Source organism: Camelus bactrianus, chromosome 3 (genome assembly GCF_048773025.1).
Source record: "Camelus bactrianus isolate YW-2024 breed Bactrian camel chromosome 3, ASM4877302v1, whole genome shotgun sequence".
Lineage (NCBI taxonomy): Eukaryota > Metazoa > Chordata > Mammalia > Artiodactyla > Camelidae > Camelus > Camelus bactrianus.
Window position 1 is genome coordinate 80,793,115 of NC_133541.1, and position 25,909 is coordinate 80,819,023.

At 38.5% G+C, this 25,909-nt stretch overlaps 1 protein-coding gene across 11 annotated transcripts in view; it reads right to left on the minus strand.

Annotated features, from left to right (window-relative positions):
• Positions 1-25,909, minus strand: part of TRIM36 (tripartite motif containing 36) — a 66,147-nt gene that overhangs the window by 6,369 nt on the left and 33,869 nt on the right. For 4 of the 11 annotated variants that reach the window (XM_074360480.1, XM_074360479.1, XM_074360478.1 and 1 more), the window contains 7 exons: positions 20,637-20,871; positions 13,124-13,144; positions 12,016-12,341; positions 9,740-9,886; positions 5,880-5,975; positions 2,996-3,249; positions 2,670-2,794 (listed from right to left, as the gene is read on the minus strand). In XM_074360480.1, the coding sequence (XP_074216581.1) occupies positions 2,670-2,794; positions 2,996-3,249; positions 5,880-5,975; positions 9,740-9,886; positions 12,016-12,341; positions 13,124-13,144; positions 20,637-20,871 (1,204 nt within the window). Of the gene's footprint in view, positions 1-2,669; positions 2,795-2,995; positions 3,250-5,879; positions 5,976-9,739; positions 9,887-12,015; positions 12,360-13,123; positions 13,145-20,636; positions 20,872-20,994; positions 21,093-22,923; positions 23,221-25,909 lie in introns of those variants that run through there. The other 7 variants (XM_074360482.1, XM_010971504.3, XM_074360485.1 and 4 more) reach the window with 6 other exon arrangements.

Genomic DNA, 25,909 nt, shown 5'->3' on the forward strand with positions numbered 1-25,909 from the left:
ACCAGGGGCTGGGGCACAGAGAGAAATGGGCACTTATCAATCAACAAAGTTTCCATTAAGCAGATGAATAAGCTCTAGAGACCTGCAGAACAACACTGTGTCTGTGGACAACAGTCCTGCATTGCACACCTGAGATCTGCTAAGGGGACAGATCTCACGGTAAGTTTCATCACAATAAAATTTAAAAAGAAAAATATAATACAGACTTTAAAAGGTATATTTGTGTTTATAACTGAAGGGGGAAAGAAGAATGAAAAATGAGACAAACAAAAATTAATAAAACTCAATTTTAGCTCTACATATTAATTCTGAAACACCATAAATTAAAAAATTTAACTACATACCCTTCAGTTTCCACCTACTGAGTAACAATCCTGGATGTGAAATTTCTAATATGTATTCTCCTATAAATAATTATTTAAATAAATATTTTAAAATCTAAGTTTGATGAGTATAATAATAAACAAACTTTAATAAAACATTATAGAGTTTTCTTTCATGTTTTCTCCAATAGAGTTACAAAGCAATTTAAATGAGTTTTTCTTGGTATAAAGAAGATACATATTTTTGTAAGAAAATCAGAAACTACATGAAACACACACATAAAAACTAAATAACTCAAAGATAATCACTACAATAATTTTGTATAGCTCCTGCCAGTATTTTTCTTCCAGTGGCATTCCACTATATGGATGCACCAACATTTAACTATTTTCAGAAACATTTCTAATTTTTCGCTAAAAATACAATGATTAAAATATCACAGCCAATTCTTTGTGCATATTCATAATCCTTTCCATAGAATAAATTCCAAAAAGCTTCACTGCTTTGGTCATATGGTAAAAATAAGCTATAAGAGTCACACATGCACACGTGCACATAAATCAACACAAATTTATATCAAATCACAGAGACGTGTATGCAATGAAAAGAACTCTCCCCCTCCCCCAGCTGTGGATAAGCAATGGATAAGCACAAGCATGTCTGTGTGCATTTGTGCAACTCAGTGTTTGCAGCAATGAGATCTGGAAAGTCATCCCAACTACATGTTAAAAAAAAGGCTAGTTAGAAAATAACATGACTGGTACGCCTCACCCTATACCCTTTTCTTCTCTTTTTTTGGAAAACAGATTACTAAAAAAAGGTGTATGCAGGAAAAAATGAGGTGAGCACCCACAAGCCTGAAGCTAGGTGACTACTTTCCATTCTGATCCGTCCGTTTAGTGGTTCTTTGATATGCACCAGCATAACCCAACACTACCTGCCCTCAACCTCGTCTTCCCAAAGACTGTTCTGGGACCCCTAGGGGGAGGTAGGACCTTGTACTTCTAAGTAGACTACCATGTATATGAAAAATTCCAAGTATTTATTTTGGAAAAAGGGGGAGCACAGTATATGAAGGAGAATCAGCATTGCAAAGAACACCATACATTTGAAAAAACAAGATCATCAAAGGCAGGGTCAGTACTGAACTGATAGGAGGCAGAGGTATTGATTTGAAGAGAAAGGCAGTCACAGTAATAATGCTTCAGAGGTTTTAACAAGTCTCCTTTGACTGAAAACAAATCCACACATCTACACCCACACAGAAATTAAACTGTAAGTGTACTTTCCCAAGGGCTGTAGCTGTTCATCATGACTAGAAGAGAAATCTGAGGGAGAGGAAAAAGGTGAGGAGGAAGAAGGAAAGGCAGACCTCGTGGCTGGAAGGCAGCAGAACTCAAACATAAGCCAATGTCATGGGCTGACCTGTGCTCACTAAAACGCGTGTGTTGAAGTTCCAACCCCCAGTACCTCAGAGGTGACTTCACTGAAAAACAGGGTCTTTACAGAAGTAATACCATTAAAATCAGGCCATTAGGGTGAACCCTAGTCCAATATGACTAATACGACCAGTGTCCTTACAAGAAATTTGGACACAGATACGTACAGGGGGAAGACCACGTGATGGGAGAGAGAGAAGACGGCCGTCTGCACGCCTAGGAGAGGCCTCAGAAGAAACCAACCCTGCCCAGAGCTTTGTCTCAGGCTTCTGGCCTCCAGAATTATAAGAAAATAAATTTCTGTTGTTTACGTCACCCAGTCTGTGGTATTGTGTTGGAGGCCCAAGCAAACTCATACAGCAATGGAAACACTTCAACATCTTACAGCCATTTTTAGCCTGGAGGTATCATTTCTAGGTTTCTGCCCTAGGGAAACTCGTACACATGCGTAAAGAAACACTGACAAAGATGTTCAACAGAGCATTGCTTACAATAGATTAAAAAACAGAAACAAATTGTCTCTCAGTAGGAAAATTTACATAATGGAATACTATGAAGCTAAAATACAGCTGTAAACCAGAACTTCACGGTAGCAACAAATGTTTATCTTAAATTTCTCAAAAAAGCAATTGACAAAAAAAAAAGATATATACAACGTGATGTCATTAACACAGTTTAAAAAAATACAAACCAACAGAATCTAGCTTTTATGCTAGATTAAAAACAAATATAAATAATATAAAAACATGGTTGTAGAAACATAAATGGGATACGATTTGGAGGATATGACAGTCTGGGCAACTGACAATGCTGCTTTATAATGTCAAATGGAAGAGAACCTGTGTTTCTTCTTCGCGGTGCAAATTCAAACTAAACAAGTGAGGGTTTGCCATTACTAAAACTTACCACTAGAGAAAAAGGACAATTCTCCAAGAAGTTCTGTTTGTTTAGATGTATTAACAACATAGTCTTCAAAAGATGTCTGAGCCGCAGGTCTAAAGCTCTTCAAGGACTCTGTAGCTTTCTGTATTCTACAGACAGATATATTTTATATTAACAAATGATTCCTTAAAGAGGCCAATCAGATTAAATAATTGCAATGTGATTAACAAAAGAAAACTTCATGCAACATTCAAGTTATGAGTGAAGCAAGAGGTACTGCACGCAGCACAGCACGGCGAACCCCTCAGCGCCGCAGCATTCAGTGACATTCTAAGCTCAGAGTTACGTACCTGAGGTGGAGCTGTTTTGCTGTCTGTACGAAGCAAGACTGGTCGGTCTCCTTCAGCACTTCCTGAGCGTATCCCACAAGTCCGTTGTTCTCTAGCAGCCCCTGATACTCTTCCATCTGGGTCTGAAATTTGTCCAATCTTAGTTTCTTTGAAGCATCAATTGCTTTCAAAACAGATGATTTCCTCTCTTCTAGAACTTCAAAGAGCTTTTCAAAATGTGTGATTGCTTCTTCTTTAGCCCGCTCTCCGTTACACTATTATAAAACAAGCAAAGTGTTACTTCATCTGCTAAATCCACATGGCTTTTCACAAACGAGCCAAAATTCAACAAAACAAACCCAAATACTGTAAAGAAAAAGAGTGTGTCCAACTCTTTGAAGCTTTCACAACCATAATGTGGCATCAAACACACTTAGCAAGGAATGGTCAGCAACTTTCAGACATACTTGTAATTTTAAAGTACTGTGTTTCCCTAAGTTTTCCATCTCCAAAGTCTAGCAATAAACAATTTAACCAATTAAATAAGAAAACAATGTTCAATCTCTATACAAAGGAACTTGAGGTAGAAATTAACTAATTTAACAAAAAACATAGAAAATACAGTTCTAGAGTTACTTACTCATTTCTAATTCAGGAAACTTTACCATTTCAATCATATTCCAATTTTTAAAGAAGTTAACCCACAGCTATGGACCTCAAAAAATGACATCCTTTACTAAGATGTAAAAATGTAACTCCTCTTCAAATTAATACTAATTTAATTATATGTAATTACAAAGCCATAATTTAATTAATGTTGATTTAATTATAACTCATGCAGATTAACTTCCTTATGCTTGAGCTTTTCTGTTCTGAAAACTGGGAAAGCAAAACCACTTAGGTTTTTCTAAAGACTGAAAAGGATTATTTACATAAAACACCCACCACAATGTCAAATACTCTGAAATAAACATTATTTTCACTGTACACAGAGCTATGCTTCTACTTTGCCATAAAATGATCCTCTCTGGAGGGCTTATTAAACACTTTGAACGTCCATAAAATCAGAGATCAACTTGATTTTGAAACAAGACCAGCAGAACACTTACAAGCACTAATCATAATAGACTCATAGCAGCAGCCAACAGAAAGGAGTCTTTGAGAACATTCTTAAAAGCTGACAATATATAGCAGAAGTGTGCTGTACATTTTCCAATGGCTTCTGGCCAACATGTATAGTGAAAGGAAAACTTTCCAGATTTCCTTCTCTGTTTCCTAACCCCAACACAGCCATTTCTTTTTTAAAAGGGGGTGGGAGGAGAGAACACAGGGTGGTGACATTCCAGTAGTATTTCAGTGACATATGACATTAAACTCATAATATTCACCAAGTAAAATTCAAGTATGGAGACAAATTCTCTGATAAGCCTACAAATGCAGCTTAGGTCAGAGGTATAAAAAGCTAAATAATTTCTCCAGGGTCCCAAGCAATCAGTATCTACATGGACAGTTGATGCCTGAGTGCCTCAATTTTCAACCTACTGAATGACAAACTCAAAAACAAGCACAGGTTTTCCTTATTTCAGAAGTGAAGGCAGCATGGCTGAGAGAACCAATGAAGACAAACCTCAAAGGACCACAGATACAATCCCTGAGGCAATCTACCACCTAGGTGATAATCTGCTTTGTGTTGAGGTATTACATCAAACAGAGAAAGTTTGTCAATTAGACACAAATATAAAAAATAAAATCCTACTATTAAACTACACACAAAAATAACTTACTTAGGGCGGTGAATGTGATCACTGAATAGCAAAAAAATACTAAAAACAAAAGCAATACCAGTAATACAGTGCCATTCACATAACTTTTTAATAATTTTAACCTATTTTTGAAAAAAAAAATCTCAAGAATTGTCTCATACTAGCCAAGATATTTTTATACTTAATGACAACTTTTAAAGTGATCAAAAGTAACAGCTCTTCAATTTATTTCAAATAGAGAAAAGAAATAGGGATCCAAATCAGTGAAGAATATTTGGAATTTTAAAATAACTCTGTCCTATCCTCTCTTACTATCGTTTTTTAAATGCTATCAATTTTTCTAATTTTTTACTTAATAACATGCAAAGGGAAAAATGTACATGCAGTGGAAGGTCAATGAGTCTTTGCAAACACACCCATGTAACCAGCATCCAGATTAAAAATCATGACCAGTGCCCCAGAAGCCACCCTTACAACATTTCCAGGCACTAATCAATTCTTCCCGCTCTCCAACAACTCCCATTCTGAACGACATAGTCTACTTTGACCTTTTTGGAATCACACAGCATATGCTCCTTTGTATCTGGCATCTTCCTTTCAATATAGTGCAAGATTTATCTACACTGTTGCACATAGCTGTATTCATTCTTCATTGCTATTTATATTCCACTGTTGATGGACACCAGTACTTTCCATTTTACGGCTAATACAAATAATGCAGCTATGAACATTTTAATATATGTCTTCTGGTGAACATATGTCAGGTACACACTTAGGAGTGTCCGGAAATTGAAATAAACCTGGTCCTATCAACATATAGTACATTTTTAAGTGCAACTTAAAGTTTAAGTTTACAGATAATTGTAAAAAGCTACTGTTTTTCTTATATTGCTGCTTTTGAGACGTCATGAACTGCCGTATAAAGAGTCAGTCGTTCTCTGTGCTCCAGTATCATTTAATCACAACCTCTATCAGCACTGATCACACAGCATCCTGTTTTTTACATTTGTTTTTCCAGAAAAGCAGCAGTGAAATCTAACACAACTTTGCACTCCCAACTCATATAATACCCTCAGGATTTTATGAATGAATGAATGTCTAGATGACTAAATGAAAAATATGCAAACCAACTTATCCCTTACCTCTGTTTCTTTCATTAACAGGTTTAGTTCAGAAATTTGACTCTTCACCTGGCTCTCCTTGCCAATAAGGTAATCAATATCCTTTGAAAGCTTTTCCTGTTGGAACATATTAGAGACACAAATAAGCAGAAATAGAAGTGTAACAAAGGCCTTGCCAATTTTTTTTTTAAACACGGTATCCTTTTCTTTAGCTTCTGACGAACACACAGCAAAACCAACTACGGCAATATATGCAAGATTAGAAGTAGGTTAGAACAAGAACAAGGTAGTGACGCGCACTTTAGTCAAAAATCCCAGAGCGCTTCCTCCCAAGGCTTCTAAGTAAATGGAAGGGCATCAATTCATACAGTGCTGTGTTTCACCAGATTTTATAATTCACTCTCACACACCCCCTCACACACAACAGGAAAAACCACAAAGACTCTTCCAAAATGATCTTCATAGTCCATCTCACCCTAGATGTTCATTAAACAATTACACAGTACACAACAATGAAAATACACAAATAGGTAACTTCCAGAGCTTGTTTATAAAGTAGTCATTTTGAAATTGGTATAGTTTACCACAGATACAATGCCATGGGTTTCTGTGAGATCACTAGTGCAGCCCCAGAAAACATAATATACCTGAAATATATTTAAAAATAAACAATGATACCCTGAAGCACCCTGGGGGACAAAGCTGGAACAGACAATGCATCCTGAGTCTAAGTAAGAATAAGAACATCCAGAAAGCACATCCCAAGCTGTAGCCCTTAAAGGAGGATCGGAGCACTTCTTGGTCACAACTGGTGACCAAGGGTTGAATAGGGTTAGGAAGGAAAGAAGAGGAGCAGAAACCCATCTCTTAGGAATTAAAGAAGTGAGTCTCCTTCCTATACCATCTTCCTCTTTTTTCACTTAGACCGTGTTACGCAGTAAGAGAAGGTATGTAGAAATCAAAGGGAGAGGTCTCTGGCAGGACCCATCTTTAACTCAGGGACACCCAGCAAACAGACACAATGAGTTTCGTTGATGGCTCACTGGAGGGACAGAGGAAAGACCTCTTAGGCAGAGGAACGAGATCTCTGATGACTCAAGGGAGGATAGGACCAAGAAGGAAACTGTAGGACATTAACAGCAGGAAGAGACATTAAAATCTTGCATCTTAATCCAGCACTTTACAGATGAGGAAACCAAAGCTCAGTGTCTAAAATACAAACACACTCACAGCCGAACTAGACACCTCCTCATCGCGCACTAAGCAGGTTGCCACAGGCTGAGAGGTACTTTCTCAGCACCACGGTGCAAGGGAGATGACAGCCCCTCAGGACCACCCCTGCCGGGCCCATGTTGGGACCAGATGTACAGGGTGTGAGTGCTGGCACTCCTTCAGCTACAGTGCCAAGGGGAGGAATTCAGCCATTTAAGTTGAAGTAGGGCTTAGTTCTAAAGCAGCTTAAGTGAGAAGTGCGAGGTGGGCTAGAGAAGCATGGATGACAGGATTCAGAAACACGGGCCAAGGTCCAAGTGGCTCCAGTGAGCTGTGATGCTCAGACAAAGTCTCTGGTCAACCACAGCCTGTATCTGAGACGGCTCAGTCTCAGGAGTCCCCTTAAACCCAGGCAGTCCATGTTACGACTAGACCTGTTTTAACCAAAATCAGTGAGTCCATCTGTTCATAGGCCTCCAGAAAATATACACACCAGATACCGATATTAGGCACTTTATCCAGGAAGTTCATCTAATGGGGGAGCAGGTTTAAATCCTTTAGTTATATCAGGGCCCAGTCCTCTAGTAAGTGATCAGAGGCTAAAGGACCCCAAAATTGCTCAAAGCTTCCTCTAGAGCAGTGGTTCTCAAATGCGGGTGTGCATCGGTCTTCTGAGAGCTCATAAAAAACGCAGAGACCCAAGCTCCTTGAAGGAGGACAGCCCTTGCCTCTGTAGGCCTACCAAGTGTTCCAGGTGATTCTAATTACCCACCAAAGTTTGAGCACTCTCCTGGCAACGCTCAAGTGAGTAAAAATGAAAATAAAATAAATCTATGTCACTGAGATCGTGAAGTCCTCCAGCTTAAAATCTGAAACCAAGTGAAAAGGAGATCTAAAAAGATGTTTGCTACTTTTAACAAACCTACATAATTGTATCTTTACTAAAAAGTGAATAGATTAAAAAATCCATTATAGAGTCTATTTCTTTTAAGTCTGAAATTTAAATGAGAGAAGTTAATAACAGAAATGTTAAGGATAACTTAAGTGTATACTATTGTATCGAAGATTTACTCCAGGTAACAGAAGACAAATTTTGGACAACATGTGTTAAGATCAAACCAATAAGAAACAAAAAAGGTATCAAAGTTAAAATTTACAAATAGTGGTATTGCCGGTTGGGGGCACATGAGAGAAACAAAGACTAAATTTACTCTCCCACTTGAAACAATTTTACAAACCTAACAGAATAAATGAAACGTCTCTCAAGACACTGGGCATCCAGACACAAAGAACATCTCCTCCCTGAGAGACGCGGAACCAGACCAGCCTATGACTTCCTCAGCTTACTGATGGAGAAAGTGGCCCAGGCCAGGCGCAGAGAACTCAAATGGGGTCCATGAGCTCCCACAACTTGAGGAGATGAAGCCGAGAGTCCAAGAAGACCAGAGGTTATAAAGCGTAACACCTAAGGACAGACAGCTTATTCAGCAGAGTTCTGATCAATTCACAAGTGTGGGGAAACTGCTACAGGCCAGGGAAAGTATCACCCAAGAGCATGAGAGGGAACAATTCTAGGAGCTCACACAGGCTGGGAAATGCCTGTTCCCCAGCAGCCAGACTGAAAAAACCCTCAAAATTCATAGGTCATTGGGAAGAGTAAACAGTTTTTTACTTCAAGAGTCAGATAAATTTAGTCCTAGAACTAAATGCTATTCTGTCCAGCCTAGAAAGCTTAAAAGGAAGATGCAAAAGGAACAAATTGTTCCCAAGTAACTTAATCAGACACTGGAAGAAAACTCAGAATACAAAAATATCCAGTGTCCAACAAGGTAAAATTTACAATACCCGGCAGCCAACCAAAATTTGCCAGGCATGCAAAGAGGAAGGAAACTACAAATCACAATGAGAAGAAAAATCAGTCACAACTGACCTAGGAATGACACAGATGACAATGAGTAAATGAGGATGGACAATAAAACAATGATGCCTGTAACCCACGTGTTCAATGTAGAGGGAAAACTGAGAATGACAGACATACACATTCAAAATATGAATGTGTACGTATAATTGCAAAGTAGATACACGCCAAAAAATGCATACACATATTATTAAAGATAGAATGGAAACAAAAATTTAAATGGGTGGTAGATTTAAAAATGAATTAAGTCCCTTTTAGAAAGGAAAAAAGAATGAAACAAAAAAATAGCATCATACCACTGGCTGTAGACTACCAATCAAATTTGAAAGGTTTAAAAGGGCAGTGCAGAAGGCTAACAGACAGGAAGTAACTCAGTTTTACCCAACAGAATAAACAAAAAAGTTCATACTAATTCTATCGGCAAGCAACAAGAATCAAGTGTTTTAAAACACCCACATACACACACTAAATGCCACAGGCATCGTGCTCACTTGGGGACCATAATGAAGTGTCCTTCATCCCTCTCTCCCCTCAGACTTCAGAACTAATACATCTGCAGGACAAAGAGCTGCCCAGTCAGAAATACTACAACCCAGTATCAGTAGGGCATTAAGTAACACTGTAGGTTGTTAATTCATTTCAGTACAACAGATTACACAACATGCTGTGATTTAATACAGAAACACTTAAAGATCTTAAATAAAATGATACAGAATTATACAAAATTTAGTTCTAAAAATAAATTTTCTACCTTTAAGGTTTTGTAGGCACTGCTCATAGTGGTTACACGGTGATTGGAATGATTACCACCCAGCTTACAGAGATGACAAACTGGTCGCTTACATAATTCACAGTACATGTTTATTCTCTCTGTTTCATGTTCTGGGCACATTAAAATCTATTGAATAAAGAATAAAAGTGTGATTAAGGCTGTTCATAGCTTATATGGCGCTCAAAAGATTTCAATTAACTGGATAAATTTCCAAACAAAGATTTGCTTTATATAGAATCACTAAAAGCCACTTAAATAAAGTGTAAAAAGAAATAAAAGTGTTTGGTACATTGTATGAAAATTCTGTAGATTAGAATTACTGTTTTTCAATTTGAGGGTTCAAATGGTGTAGAAGATATTTCCCCTAAACTGGGTGATAAGAAGGTGAAAATTTCATTCCTATGAAACTTAAGCGAAATGCTTAAACAAGCTAGAAAGGCCTTCTGACCACAATGACTAGGTAATTCTTAATGACCATGATCAATATTTTTATTAAGTATCATAACAAATAACTTCTGAGAACCCATGGCCTCATAATCCTCAAAAGAAATCTATTACTAAGACAGTCTTGGAACAAGTTACGATATAAGCTTCCAGATGTTTCCTTTTACATATTAACTGTGTACACATTGACCAAATTTAAGTTTCTACCTTTTTATTTACTCTGTAAACTATCATCAAAGGTCCACTGAAATTTTACACAATAAAACTGTTCTCATTTGGAAGAAAGGGAGGACTCCTTTAATGTGTTCATGAAATCAAAATGCTGCTCATATTCCAAAAGACTAGATTTTAAGCAACTATAACTCATCTGATAATGTGAGAAATTTTTTTAAAATTCCAGTATAAAAGCCCTTATACCAATGTGTAGCTCCAGGAGAAAAACTAGAAAAGATTTCAAATTTTTCATCATGTGAGGTTCTTACATTCTCCAAGCCATTATATTTAAAATAAAATATAAAGTCCAGCTTTTTGCAAGGAATGCAAGAACTCAAAATTAAAAGGCAAATACTCTACAGGATAAAAGACTACTTTTTAGAATTTTACTATAGTGAATAATACTAATGAAGGAAAAAAATTTTTCTCCTCAATATGTTCACACTTGGTTCTCTCATCAATCTTACATTTGCAAAGAGAACAAAACTGTAATTTATACTTAAAATTTTTCAATTTCATGAAATTCTTAACTCATAAAAGTTCTAGCCCAATATTCATTTAATAATCACAGGTTCTTTAATGATGAAATAGTACTTGTCAATTAAATTAATATTTTAAAAGACACATTAGAACACCAGGTTGAAGTTATAAATTTTTAAAAATCTGTGACCTTTAGATAAGGAACATAACAGAGAATTAGAAAGTATTTCATAAATCTATTGCCACACTGACATAATTTGAGGAAAAAGTCATTCCAAAAAGTGTAAGCATTGATTGTTTTTGTTTTTATCTACCATTTAATATGATGTGAAAAATACTCAGCTCATAGTTTCAAGAAAGCAACATAAGTGAAGATATCCAATAATCTTTCTGCTATTCAGTCACATAGCAGGGCAAATACATAAAGTTCTCTCTTTTTTTTAAAGAACATATACACATACACATATATATTTATCTATCCATTTGTTTATTATTGATTTGGCAGAATGTAACAAATCACTATGTCTCCTTCACCTAGCTTCAACAATTATCAACTCAGACAATTTTGTTTCATCTAAAACTTCACTTATTCATAAAGTTCTTTTGAACATTATTCCAGAAATTACCTAGAATATTTAAGAAATACAAATTCCACTTCAGATACTATATAACCACTATATCATAAACTTTAAACTGTGAGGCTATAATTACTCTTATTTATTCATAATACAATTTTAGGTAACTAAAAATGTCAGAATGTTTCCCAACCACAACTTTCAGACAGTTATATTAAAGCACAAAAGCTTTTTAATTGCAACCATTTCAACTTTAGAGAGTGTGTCTAAGGTAACGTAACCTTTCCTCTATTAGTCAGAGCTCTCGCTATGGCCACTCACGAGCTCTACTGAATCCCACTGGACTGTAATAGAGTGAACCACAATATTGCCTTCTAAGCTCTGGGGGTGTTGAGCAGCATAGTAAGTAACTTCAATTACTAGGCCTTAATTTTTGGTGCCAGCTTTTAAAGTTATGTCCTCTATTACAATCAGGTTCTAGATGTGTTAGAATTTGTCTTACTCTATTGCTTAATATTTTAACTTAATAAAAACTCCACTTACCTTGGGTCTAAAATTAGTGGTTGGGCCCACATATTCATGCTGAGCTTTTACAGTTCCCCAGGGATGATAAATTTTGAAGCATTCGTTGCAGTAGCTTGCACTACAGTCCATGCAACTTTTTGTGGATTCTTGAGGTGGTGGTTTACAAAGGTCACACATAATGGCTGTAGCTGCCCTGGCTGCCTGCCGATATCTTTCAACAATAGTTTCCAAAGTGAAATTTCGAAACAGACCATTGATTCCCCGTTCTCCAAGATCTACATCATGCTCACAGCCAGGGCAAGGAAAAGTGGTTGTCCTCGGGGTCAGTGAATTGCGCTTCCAGCCTGTGTGATTAGTAAGTCCTTGTTTAGTTACACCAGTAGGAAAATGAACAGAATGGGGGAAAAAGGAGTCATGTTTTGGAAAGATACATATCTACAATAGATTTCAAAAACATAACACTCAGAGTAGTTTCATTTGAATCAGTGTTCTGAAAATGCTTTTTTTTTTTTTTAAGTTTTTCCTTGGCATACAAAAGATAAGCCCAAATTACTTAGACAGTTACCAAAGCAAAGAAGGAAGGAATTATTCTATAACAAATCCCATATAAAAACCATATTAAGTCAAAGAGATATGTGGATAAAACACATATTACAATACTACACAGGATCAGGATCTTTTTAAATTATATGATTAACATTCATAGTTATTTTTATATATCATACATATCCAAAGGAATCTGGCTTGCATTTAAATGAACACAGCTTTGCCTGACTGATAGGAAGTGAGCTTATACATAAAAGAGCAGGGGTTTTTAATGCAGCCAGGGCCCATGGATTGACTCCAGGAAGATTCAGTTTGGTAAACTATCTGAAACTGTATGCAAAATGTTGCATCTATGTACCTATGCATATTTTCTGGTTAAACAATCCGTAGCTTTTATCAGATTCTCAGAAGAGTATGTGACCACAAAATTGTTAAGAACCACTGTGATAGAAGGTATCCCACTGTAGTATTGTTTTATCTGAGAAAATTCAGTAGACAAAATCATTGATTGAGGGCAATCTACAAAAGATGAAAAGCTCATTCATAGACCTAGAATCTAATGACTTTAAGAGGGACTAACCATTTAATATCTTCTTATAACCTGAAAAAAAGAATCATTAAGATTACTTAATTCAGTAAGTCAAAAGGTACCCAAAAAGTATTACACATAATTTTACAATAATTATACATAATACATCAAATGACTTCTTCAGTATTATGCTGATTTTAACCAATCAAGAAACCAAGGCATGACAGTCTTGTCAACCCACAAGTTCACAAGAATCTGGGGTTGTCTGTTTAACACAGGTGCATGCATATCATATTTCCTCCTCTCTTGTACAAATCTATTCTGAGCATGGAGCGTTGGTCGCCTACAAAATAACTCCCTAAATATAAACACAAACTTCTTAACCTACAGCCTTCTTTCATACTACTATGTATCTAGTACCAAAAAAGAATGGTTTGACTGAGTATATCACATTTTAAAAAGGTCTTTAAACAGCTATATTAATGTTGTCTTGGCAACATTACAACCATCACTAATGACTGTCTTAGAAGATGTCTGGCATAATGTCACTACATGTAAAATTTAGCTGTCAGCTCGTATTATCCATTTGAAGCGACTTTACAGCATGCTAGATGGCATTGGGCCCCAAAAGTCACTTATGCAACAAACATGCAGCTGCATTATTTTAAATTTTAAATATTTTAAAAATATTTAAAGTTATTTTTAAACATACCCCAAAAAGCACATCAAAAAAGCTGCCCCATAAAAATTTGAAAATTCAGCATAAAATATATTCTTGTAATAATTCTAAGAACATGCAATACAGTCCAACATATTTCACACCACAGCAGGCACACAATAAAATAAGCAGCAGAGCTACTTTTACAACACATGCCAATGAAAATTTCACTTAGTGAAAAACAAGCCAAATAATTCTGGAAGTGATTTAGTGCAGTGGTCAAGTTTAAACAAATGGAAATTCATATTTAATAGCATGCTTCCACACATGAACTACGTGATAAGAAATTAAAATGGATACCTAATTTCAACAATGTTTTTAAAAATGGATTATTGGTTTTATGAATTAAAGGTTGTGATCAATTAAGTAATGAGGAAAAGCAAAAGTAAATTATGACAATAAAATCATGCTTTAACATATACACTGGTGACACCCAGATTTTGGCCTTCATGTTAAGAAATTAAAAAAAAAAATGTTTTCTCCCTTTTCTGTAAACCTCTTTTAACTTATTTTTATAATAAAAACCAAGGTGTAAAGCATCATATTGAACTTCTTAAATCAGATCAAATATTAAATTAATACATTTTGGCTATTTTTCTAAACAAATCTTAAAAGCTTTCAAATTTTTTATGACTACTGAAGAACTTATATTTTATTTCATCTGCCTTAATTTCTACCATTGTTTTCATAAAAACAAAGAATAGAATATGTTCAGGGCAATAATGAAAACAGGACAGATCTAAGGATATTCTGGGAAGTAAATCTAAATCAAGACAGTAGAACTAAGAATAAAATGTAATAAAGTCAACTTTTCTCTATAACTGTGCTAATGAGTAACCATTAGCCAAATATGGCTATTTAAATTTAATTAAAATTTAACTTAAAATTCAGTTCCTTAGCTGTGCTAGCCACATTTCAAATTCTCAAGAGCTACATATGGCTAGTGGCTACCATCTTGTAAGATGTAGAGTCAAACATTTCTGTGATTATAGAAAGGTCTACTGAATAGTATTGCCCAAAAGCATGATATAATGAAAAAATAAAAAAAAGGAATGATGGCTTGGAAAGGCAGGGAAGCAATGTAGTCCAAGCGATGCAATTTTCTTCGTCAAACTACATTTGTGGGGTCAACAATACTTGCTAATTATTTGAACACTCCCATCTTGCAGAATCAGTTCTCTTCCCCCTACACCTTTACTTCAAAGATAGATTAAACTAGTTAAGCATGAGTCATGACACAACTGTAAAATGAAGACTCCAAAAAATTCCAGATTGGCTTATAGCAAATCCCCCCAGAAAGTCAGCTTTCCATCAGGTTTTACTATTTAAATTATCAAAGAGAATAATAAAGTATCTCAAAACTAAGGGAGTCAGTTCACAACAGGTTCTAAACCTGCGCCAGCCACATCCTCTCCCATATTCTGGCTGCAAACAACTTTACCACTGTTACCACCTGGCCAGTTAGTGGACTTTCTCCCCATTTTGGTCATTCACGTTGGGCTTCTTGATGCCTTACGCTTCCACCTAACATTTCTCTTGGCCCATTCTGACCATCTGATGCCTGTCATTACACTTACCATTTGCCTATCAGCATTTTCAACCTGTAAAAACTTATTCTCAACTACCCTCTAAATCCCACTGAATCGAAAGTGGGTGATGAGCAACTAATTGTTTTTAAGCAAACTGTTTCTACCTTTCCTCCTAATTAGTAAATTTTAACACTTAAAATACTCAGGGACTCACTAAATAAACCCTGTAGGAGGATTACATGCGGCTTCTGGAAGCGGCTATGAGATTTTAAAATCAAGGCATGTAGGAGGAAGTGAGGAAAACAGAAAAGGGATAACGTTTCAGGTGTTTATTTTCTCCATTAAAATTTAAGGTATCACCAGCATTCCCCCCAAAACTGGCCAAGTTTACTTTAAAGGTCAACTGGAGTAAAAAAAAAAATATATATATATATTTTAATAAGATAGATTGGTTCATCTTTCATACAAAAGCAATGTACCCCCAAGTAAGAGCTCAATGTTAAATCTGTGATCCCAAATACTTTAAAATAGTAACAAAAAAGATACCATATGCATCAAACAAGCAAAGAGCATGTTATTAATTACAAAAATTACCAATACCTTTAAGCAAAGTTTTAAACACAGAACAAAAAGTACTGGCTTATTCAACCTCCCCAAGATAGCAATATGGATGTTAATATAAGCTTTGCTCCACTAAGTAAATGTAAAGGATTTTAAGGTAATATTTAAAAAAAAAAAAACAGGGAAATGTCATTTTGTTTAAAAACTACCTTGTCATGGATATATGTATGACAAAACACAAGCACTAAATAATCAGTGCTCTCTTTAAAAACACCAGAACTTGCTTGGAAATTTAGTCCTGTTGACCTTTAAGTCATTTCAGCCCAGATGGTTCACTTCCTACGTAATTTTGAACACTTGACCACTGATGTTTATTTAAAAAAACCTTATCTATATAAAGTTATTTAATTTAAATCTAATGCTATTCTGCCTGCGGCCACACAAGCAATAAAGCATTTTCTACCTCTCCACCCCAAAGATCTCCGTTGTGATGCTGTGAACAATGAACAGAAAGCTGGATTTAGAATTTAATTTCAAAGAGAAGATTCACAACTTGTTAACAGAAGATAAAGCAGTGACTGTGTCCTGCACATAACACAATTATTGAATTAACAGTAAAAAATGTGTTTTTCCTGGTACACATGGCTTTTCTATAAAGCCATCAATGTAAAGCATTAGCTTAGCTCATCACAGTTCAGAGTTAATCACTGCTGGTGCAGCACTTACGAGACCTACGTTTTATCCTATAGGTTTGTATTTTTAAACAATCATATTTCTGGTAACTGTTGAAAATACAAAGTAAAAATCAAGCATTATTTCTTTTTTTTTTTTTTTACTGACCTAAATCAGCACCGTGCATAAACATTACTAAAACTGATTATATCTTTCTGACAACAGACAATACAAAATGGGAGGACAAGTTGCATATAGATGACCCAAAATGAACAATTACATAGCTCTTTTATTTTCACAGAACTTAATATGCTACTGTTACACACACAAATCTCACTCTCCTTTCAAAGCATCCTTTTATTTTAAAGTCTGTCAAATGACGTATGAGATGCTATTTGCAAGGAATATGTGAGCTCAAAGTGTAAGCCAAATGTCGTATTTTCCAGTAGCCACATTAAAAAGTAAAAACAAGTGAAATTAATTTTAATAATACAGATTTAACCCAATATATACAAAATACTATCATTTCAAAAGGTAATCAATATAAAAATTATTAAAGAGATATTTTACATTCTTTTTTCACCCTAAGCTTTCCAAGTGTGTATCTCAATTCAGACTAATGTATTTCAAGCACTCAACAGCCATATGTGGCTAGTGTACTGGACAGTCCAGGTCTAACTAAACCCTTCATTAAACCAATGGCAAAACTAACTTTTAGAATTCCGTTCCTCCCACATCAATTACTGAGAAAAGGGTTTCTAGTTTCCTCCTCAAGTATGTCTAATTGATGAAAAATAAAAAAAAGAAACCTGCCAAAAGACAAAAAAAGGGAACATTACCTACTCATGGATTTATCTTTGAATCTATCCAAAGAAAAATTACAAGCAAATGCTCTATAAAGGATTAGTAACATTATATTTGTAACATATGACTTTTACCAGTCTAAAATGGGTGATCATGAGAAGGAGGGCAATCATAAAATTTGCATTTATTTCACAAAAACCTCCAGGGAGCATTCTCACCCTCTGAGGGCATGATCTGCATTTGTTAACTAGCTCTGTCTGTTCTCCTTGATGAAGGACTGTGTTCTTATTACTTCATCTCTTATGCAGCTTTGTACAATGCTAAGCTATATGCTTCTTTAAATGAGGCATGGATCTGTCTCATTCATTATGCTCTAGCATTTTGCCAAGTCTGATAACCAGCAGGAAACTGAAGTATTTCGTGAATGAATGCAAATGGTACTCACTAAGGCACACAACTTCAGGGCTGGAGAAGATGCTGCAGCTGACAGAACCTACCACCCAAGGCAGAAATCCCCTCTGCACTGTTTCTAACAGAGGTGTCCCACCCATCGCTTAAACAAAGACTCTGAATCCTGATGGCCTGAGAGCTGGATGGGTCAGAGTCAAACATCTGTTTTGGCTGCCCTGCCTTATGTCAAGGTAGCATGGTATTTTTAAATAATTTAATTACCAACATTTAAAAAAACATTTCACATCAAAACCACTATGAAGTTTTTGTCGGGGAGGTGGGGGAAGGCAGTAAATGAACAACCTGGCCCTTCAACCTCATAGGATAATTCACTAGCGCCAGCCTAGTGGCTACGGCCGAGTTAGACAAGGCATCCATCGTGTCTCCACACGTCCCAGCCACACCCTGGGGTCTCCAAAAGCGGAGGCCAGGAGTCAGCTGGCTGCTGATAAATGGACTGTTGCTTTTCCTACAGTAGTTGAGTTAATGGGACATTGAAATATTTATTGTCTCTACATATCAAAAAAGTAAAATGAAAGCAGATCCTGTTTTTATTATGCCTGGGGGCTGCTTCATTTATGTACCTGTTTGGCCCCTGTAGTATCTAAATCTAATTTAGATAATTTAGACACTTTTAGTGACAGGGATCTGCCCAATTCCTTTTCAGATGGCCTTAGGGGTTTGTTTTCTCTCAGGCTCAGATCTCATCTCTGTTCGTATTTTATCTGCTCATTGATCGGGAATCTTTGCTGTAAAGATACACAGAGTACTACTACTTTTCCACAAAACAGCCGTCACCTTCTGCAGTCATCCCTTCTCCAAGCTAAATATTCTTAATTCCTGTAATTTATCTCCACAGAAAAGCTTTCTAACCTCCCATCAGAACATAATCCAGCTTAACAGGATTCCTAAGAATAGGGAGGAACATCTCAGTAAATCTATTTCTGATCTCCTGTTCTGGAAAAAAAAAATGCCATTGTTATGGAATACATGCCATTACACCATGCTATGCACAAGTCTTGTAGAAGTGGTTCGTCATTCAACATCTGCTCAAATATTTATTAAAAATCTACCAAGGACTGTGCTAGGTAAATTCCTGAAAACAGAAACAGTTAACTATTTCATCTATATTTCATTCATACTTCATATTGATCGCATGAAAACTAACCAAATCTTAACATTACAGTCCATATAAAATACAGGATTTCCTGAAATACATATGTGAGCTCAATCTCATGGTAAGTGGAAATACAGTAATTAACCAAAATTTTATTTAATGGTTTGTGCTGAATATTAATATATAAAAAGTGACTGTTCTTGGTCAACCAAGCCAGGGCTCCTAATTAGCCAATGAGGATCCATCAACAGAATATCAAGTTTTATCTGGGAGAAGGATTTCAGGCTATCACTGTCTGTCCTCTCCTCCTCAGTATGCCAGTTTACCAACAGGGAGAAAAACATAAGAGGGATGACTTCATAAAGAGTGTAATCCTCTCCAGCATCATATTCCCAGCACTCTCATAGCTACCTAATGCTCCTGTTTTTGTATATACATACAACTTTTATGTGTGAAAAATGTCTTCCAAGTAATTGGCGATCACCATTTTAAAGAAAAATTCATGTTTTTAAAACAGCATAATACCACTCTTAGATCCTATCTATTCGTATCCACTCTCTGATGAAGCACATACACACCAACATCGCCCCGGAAGACTTCCTATCAGAGCATGGACCAAAAAAGATGGCATTCTCTCAAATGCAAATAAGGACAAAGAAACTCTTTTTTGATTAAAAAGAAATTTTAACAAAATTAAAAAGTTACTCCTATCCTAAAGAGGGAGAAATAGGATGAACAAAAGGATTAAGCTGAAAACCTCAAAGCCCAAATTGAGCAGAGCGGAAGCCCTGAAGTCTGGTGCTCACGACCACTCAAACACTCTCCTCCACAGGAGGGAAGTGCCCAACATGACATGACCCTGTGGGTTTTTCCACCCTTACCTCTGCCTCCCCTTGACCCTCACTACTGATTCTGGCCCTTCATTTCCCAATAGCCCTGTTCTTGGTGACGTCAAATTAATTTCAATCTATATTAATCCTGCAAAAGATGTTCAGAAGAAAGAAACACCATCCCAACAGGAAACAATTTAAACACCGGCTATATAATAATGGTATAGAACATGTGCTATCCATCTCATTAGATCTACTTCCATACATTACTACAGAATTCCACTATTGTTTAGCTCATGTTCAAAATCCTTATTTTAAAAACTGGATTAAAAATGGCTGAAGGAGAAAATGGAATAAAATGACACCAAATAAACTTCCTCTAGAAAGTTCTCTAGCACTAGTCATTACATAGTCTCATCCCTTAATTCTACATATTTATTTACCTATTACCATACATAGATCGTTCCCTAGTACCTACTTTAGGAGTCCATTATTTCACTCCTCATATAAAGGACATCATGGGGCCAGAGCACCCCCTAAAATACAGGCACAGTTAATGATGGGTTTAACACAAAGTTGGTGTTCGATATCCAAGACCCACTTTATGTGCACACCAAAATACAATCAAAGTTCATTATTGAAAAAGAATATGAAAATGAATATATGTATGTATATGCATGACTGTGACACATTGTATCTGACTACTTCAACAACAAAAAAATTTGATTATGGCATTTTAAAAGACAGAGAGGTTCTTTTATAACTACAGTTCTAATTTATTCACCTGGAAAGATTAACCCTCAAAATGACAAATATAATTTCCCTTCCACAGTTATTACTGAACGTATGTCTAAGCTCCCCCACCCCAGGTTCTATCACATACCTGGTCTGCTAATTCTGTCAATTTTATCCACGCTAGGGGAGGGAAACCGAAGTCGAGGACTGCTCTGGTTGGAGTTGTCTGATCCCACATCATTGAACGAATCATCAAGCATCAGTAAGAGTTCCTTTACACATTTATGACAGATACTATGTTGGCAAGGGAGAATCAACGGGTGGGTAAACAGCTCCTTGCATGCTGGGCAAATGAGCTCTCTTTCGATATTCTTAATGGTAACCTTAAATTGAGAAAAAGAAATCAGAATCAAAGGTTTTTAGTGTGCAAATACATAACATGTGTATACCTCTCGTATAAATACATATGTTTACTTCAAAAAAGAGTTAAATAGATTTATTTTAACCTGAAGTTTCTTTTTGGTTATGAAAGTCTATACCGCTAACCACCCTTCATCATCCATTGTGTAGAGCTGACGGGACATGAGATGGTTTTTTAAAAAACCTGAAATATGAGAAAAATTAGCATACAATATTAGCGGACCATAATATTTCATCAACAGTTATAAAGTGATTCAAATCATTAATTCACTGATTTCGGATTTCAATGAAATCCTGCAAGTAGATTACTTCTATAAAAATTAAGAATATAGCACTAAAAATATGACTCTTCATATTTAGAACATTATCTGTGTAATGGGCAAGTAACAAGAGCCAGTAAAAACTGGGTTAGCCATCTTATTCATGGATTCTTACTTGAAATCTATTTACAAGCTGAATTATCAGCAATTTTCTACATTAAAGTGACCATTTTCCATATGCTGCAACTGTAATGCAGGTAAATACTTCAGGTTCTCAAGTTGCGCTATCAAAGCAGCTATCATAAAAGCACTTTATAAATACTGAAAGGGTGCAGAGGATTAGAAGGAACCATTATAAGTGCTCTCACTACTACAGGCTTGCACTATTTTCAATGAGAAATACTGAGACTCATCACAACTAAAAAGGTCTGATGACCTCAAACCAGTTTTCCCATCCTTTGCCTGTGTAGGTGTCTCCTCATGGATCCCCCAAACTTCAGGTGCTATGAATCTATCTTCAGCATCCCTGAAACTGTAATGAAGGTATAATTTTAAAGTACCAATAACCTGGTACAATGACTTCAACTACTGGAAACACACAAAAAATTAAAATTGAATCAATTCACTTGTTTTAAATAAAAATGTATGCGAGTCAATTCCCCCTAAAATAACACACAGTGCTTTAACAATCCCTGACGACAGCACTTCAGCCAACTGGCTCCATCGCTGTTAATGGGTCTTGAGATGCAGCATTTGTTGCTGCATCATTCAATAAATATTAAGTGAAAGCCCCATCACGTCACAATCATAGTTTAGTTGAAAGATAGCTATACCTCACAATTCACAGCAAACAATACAGAATATTCATATCCTATCTCATGTCATACACAATTTGACATCTAATTCAAAGGAAAATATTGTCCTGAACGTCCAGAAAAAGGTTCCCACACCCGATTTTACGGGAGGTTTACCTCTTAGCGGAAGATTTAAAATCATTTCTACTTTCCTTGTACATAGAGCAGTGCATAAGCTTTCTAATAACCATGGCTCTAAAGCAACTCTTAAGCAAAACAAAAATTAAGTATTCATTTTACATTCATTGAGGGGAAGGAATCTGATTAAGAGAAATGTGACGTGGTGGCTCCCCCAATTAAGCTATTTCAAAATAAATGAGGTTCGACGGGAAAACAAGTTCGGAGAACTGCATATCCGACCCCTCCAAACAAAAACTCTTACACCCCGACAGCTGCGGGAGCAAGTCCAGGCAAAGCCGAGGAGGAGCCTTTGCTCACGGCAACACGGAGGGCCGGGGCCGCGGGGGTCGGAGCGGGACTGGGCGCCGGCCCCACTGCCCTCCCAGACAAAGGGCGGCGGGACACGCGCGACGTACGCGCCCCGGGCCGCCACCTGCACCCGACTCCCTAAAGCGAATTCCATTCTACAATCTGAACACCACCAAAGAGCCCCGCCCAGACTCCCCGAGGTGCTCAGGTGGGCCATCACCGCACCCGAGCGGCGCCCTCTTCCGGGTCCTGGTGACTCGGAGTCCGATCCTCTCCTCCGAGGGGCAGGAAAGGGGCGTCCCGGGTTGTGGAACCCGGCCCAGGGCGGCGAAGGCGAAGAGGAAGCGGGGCCACCACACGCCCGCCCTCGCTCCTCCTTAGGAGAGGCTCAGGGCAGAGGAGAAAGAGTGACAAGGGGGCCCCGGCGGGCCCCCACCGAGGTGTGAGGCGGCCGCCCGTCTCCCCAACTCACCAGGGAGTCTGAACCATCCCCCTCCATGGCAGCCTTCTGCCAGGTGTCATCAACAGCAGGGTCCTAACAGGCAGACCGGCAGCCCCCGGCAGGCTCCGGTGGGCGGGTCTCTGCGGCGGCCGCGGAGCCTCGGTTCGGAGCCGGAGGGCGAGCTGGTCGGCCGGACCCGGCCAGCGGACTCACGCGGGGAGAAGCAGGCCAGGGCGGACCAAAGCACGGGCGCGGAGAGCCGAGCTTTGCTCCCTGCGACGGCCCCGGGAGTCCCGCCCCGCGGCCGGCTGCGGCGGCGGCTCCTGCGGACTGCGGCTGGGCGGGCGGCCGCGCGGAGACCAGGGAGAGGGCGCCGCGGAGGGCGGGGCCGGGGCGGGGCGGCGCCGTCGCCCGGGCAACAGCGCCCACCGCACAAAGGAGGAGGGGCCGCGGGCGGCGGGGCGACCCTGAAACTGAGCAGCGGGTCCGGGGTATGGCGCGCCGCGGGGTCCTAGCTCCCTCCGCCCCGCCGCTCCTCATTCCCACCGGCGCCGCCGCCGTCGGCCCGTGTCGGGGTAGCAAGCCTCCGGGGGGCGGAAGTGAGGGCGGTAAAGGGGCGGCGGTGGCGGAGGGCCGCGCCGGGGCGGGACCGGGGTGGAGCGGACTGGCGCTGCTGCGGAGAACTGCAGCCCAGGCCACTGCCCGGCGCGGACCACCTGCCCCTCATTTTGCATTTCGTGCGCTTTGGTAAAGCGCGAGCCGAGCATCACAGACAAGTCCCATTTCCTGAGTCTAGACGGGGCGGCGGGACGAGGGCGGGTCCAGGCCGCCTGCCCCGTGCCGTCGGATCCATCATAGAGCTGCGCGATGGATAGGCGACCTGGGCCAGACTTCGCTCACCCCACCCCTATCGGAGCCGGGGATTTTCCCTAGTCGGTCCCTGCCCCGCCTCGCTCTCCTCTTCCGGCCCGATTCGTAGAGTGAACTTCACATTCCTTGACTGGGCACCAACCACTCATATTCTGCTTTCTGCTTCTGCTTCTCCACACCAGGGCGCGGCGCTGTCACGCACGACACGTTCTTGCCAAGTGGTGCGGGGACAAGCCGCAGGGTAGAGGTCTCTCTCCATTAGAGACAGTAGCCTCTTGCCCTTTCTAGTGTGAGCGTCCTGCCCTCGTCCCCGCTGCTGCTCCGCGGTTTCCTTCCCGGGACAGAGGATGCGGGGAAATCGGGACAGCTGGTCCTGAGCGGCTCCCGCACCTACGCATCCACGCGGCGGGCGCCAGCCGGGTGTTAAGCGCAGCTTCGCCAGCTCGGAGACTAGAGACGTTAAAATTCACCTGCTCAAGGGTGTTTCTTCCCTTTTCCAAGGCAAATTGAAAACAAATTAACCTGGGTTGTTGGAAGCTGTATTGTTAGAACACGCCACTGCCCTGGCTGGCTAAATAATTCCATCCCTTACGTATAGCCTGAGAAAACAGGCGTTCTGAACATCTGAGTGAAGGGACCCCAGCGCAGAATCCTGTTTAGATTTTGAAAATGTTTCCCACTGTTATTTCCTATTTGGGAGAAGTCTCTCGCTGTGAAAAGTTCCGCCGTCTTCCCACAGCACTGTCAGCAGTCCTAGCCTCTTCTCCAGCCGGCAATTAAATAACGGTGTAGCAGGGTAGAATTAAGAACAGTAAGGCACCATAGCAATTGTCTTTAATGGAATACCCTCAGTTTACAGACGAGGTGCACAGAGGATGAACGCCTTGCCAAGTAATGATTGGACGATTCTGATCAGGATTAGTGCCCGTTGCGTGGGCCCACATGCTGGAGTTGAGGCTGCTTCCTTCCTTCCCACAGGTTCTGAAGCGTCCTAATCAAGAGGGAAATTAGGAAAATGCCTGCGTAATTTAGTCACTTATGTATGACACCATGTTCCCTTAAAAGGCCTAACTAACCATTAAAAAGCATTATAAGTCAGTTTCTGTTTTTAATACTGGCCTTTGGGTTCAGTACTACCCCTCTAGCTGTAGTCTCACATCAGCATACTTGAATCGCGTTTGGTCCAAAACTAACTTGTTAAAGTACAGAGTACAAGAGATTAGAAGGCATCATTAACATGAACTAACGATAAAAACTGTATAGACAATATTAAATTTCAAAGCTCTTCCATTACTCAAATCAAACTCCAATGATTAATCATTTTCCACCTGATTCTCAAATTTCAAAAATTATGCTAATAAACTTAGTAAGAATGTGGGAAACTAGGCACTTTCAAACTTTTTTGTAGCGGTGTATATTGGTCCAGCTTATCTGAAGGGAAACTACAAATGCTATCAAAAATTTTATATGCTTATACCTTTAACTAAGCAATTCCACTTCTAATAATTTTCCCACTGAAAGACTAGCATGTGTGCACAAAAACATGTGTGCAAAGATCTCATTGGGACTTTATTTATAGAAGCTAAATATCTAATCCATAATGTACATCCACACCTTGGAATACTATTGCAGCAGTTAAAATGAATGTACTGTTGAGAAAGGATTTCTAAAATATAGTGTTAAAAAAGTACAAACCCGTAATGATTCTGTATGTTGCCACTTTGGCAGAAAAAAAATGAGAACAGCAGGCAAATTGCTTATATAGGCAAATAAGTAAATAAAAATAAGTATGAAATAGAGTACAAAAAATGGTAACAGTGTAGGAGAGAAGTAAGGGGATGGAGTTATGTGTGGAAAACACTTTCCACCCACATTGTATTGTATGGTTTGCACTTTACAATATATGCATATTTTACTTCTCAAAAATTTTAATGTAATCTAATTCATAAACTTTTAATCCCATATTTATTTCAACTATTTAACCCATATACTTTTTAAAACAAAATGGGGGAGGAGGGATATCGGCAAGAAAATAGCAAATATGAAAACCACCATTTGGGGAGGGATAAATTAGGAGTTCGAGATTAGCAGATACAAACTATACAGAATAGATAAACAGCAAAGTCCCATTGGATAACAAAGGAAA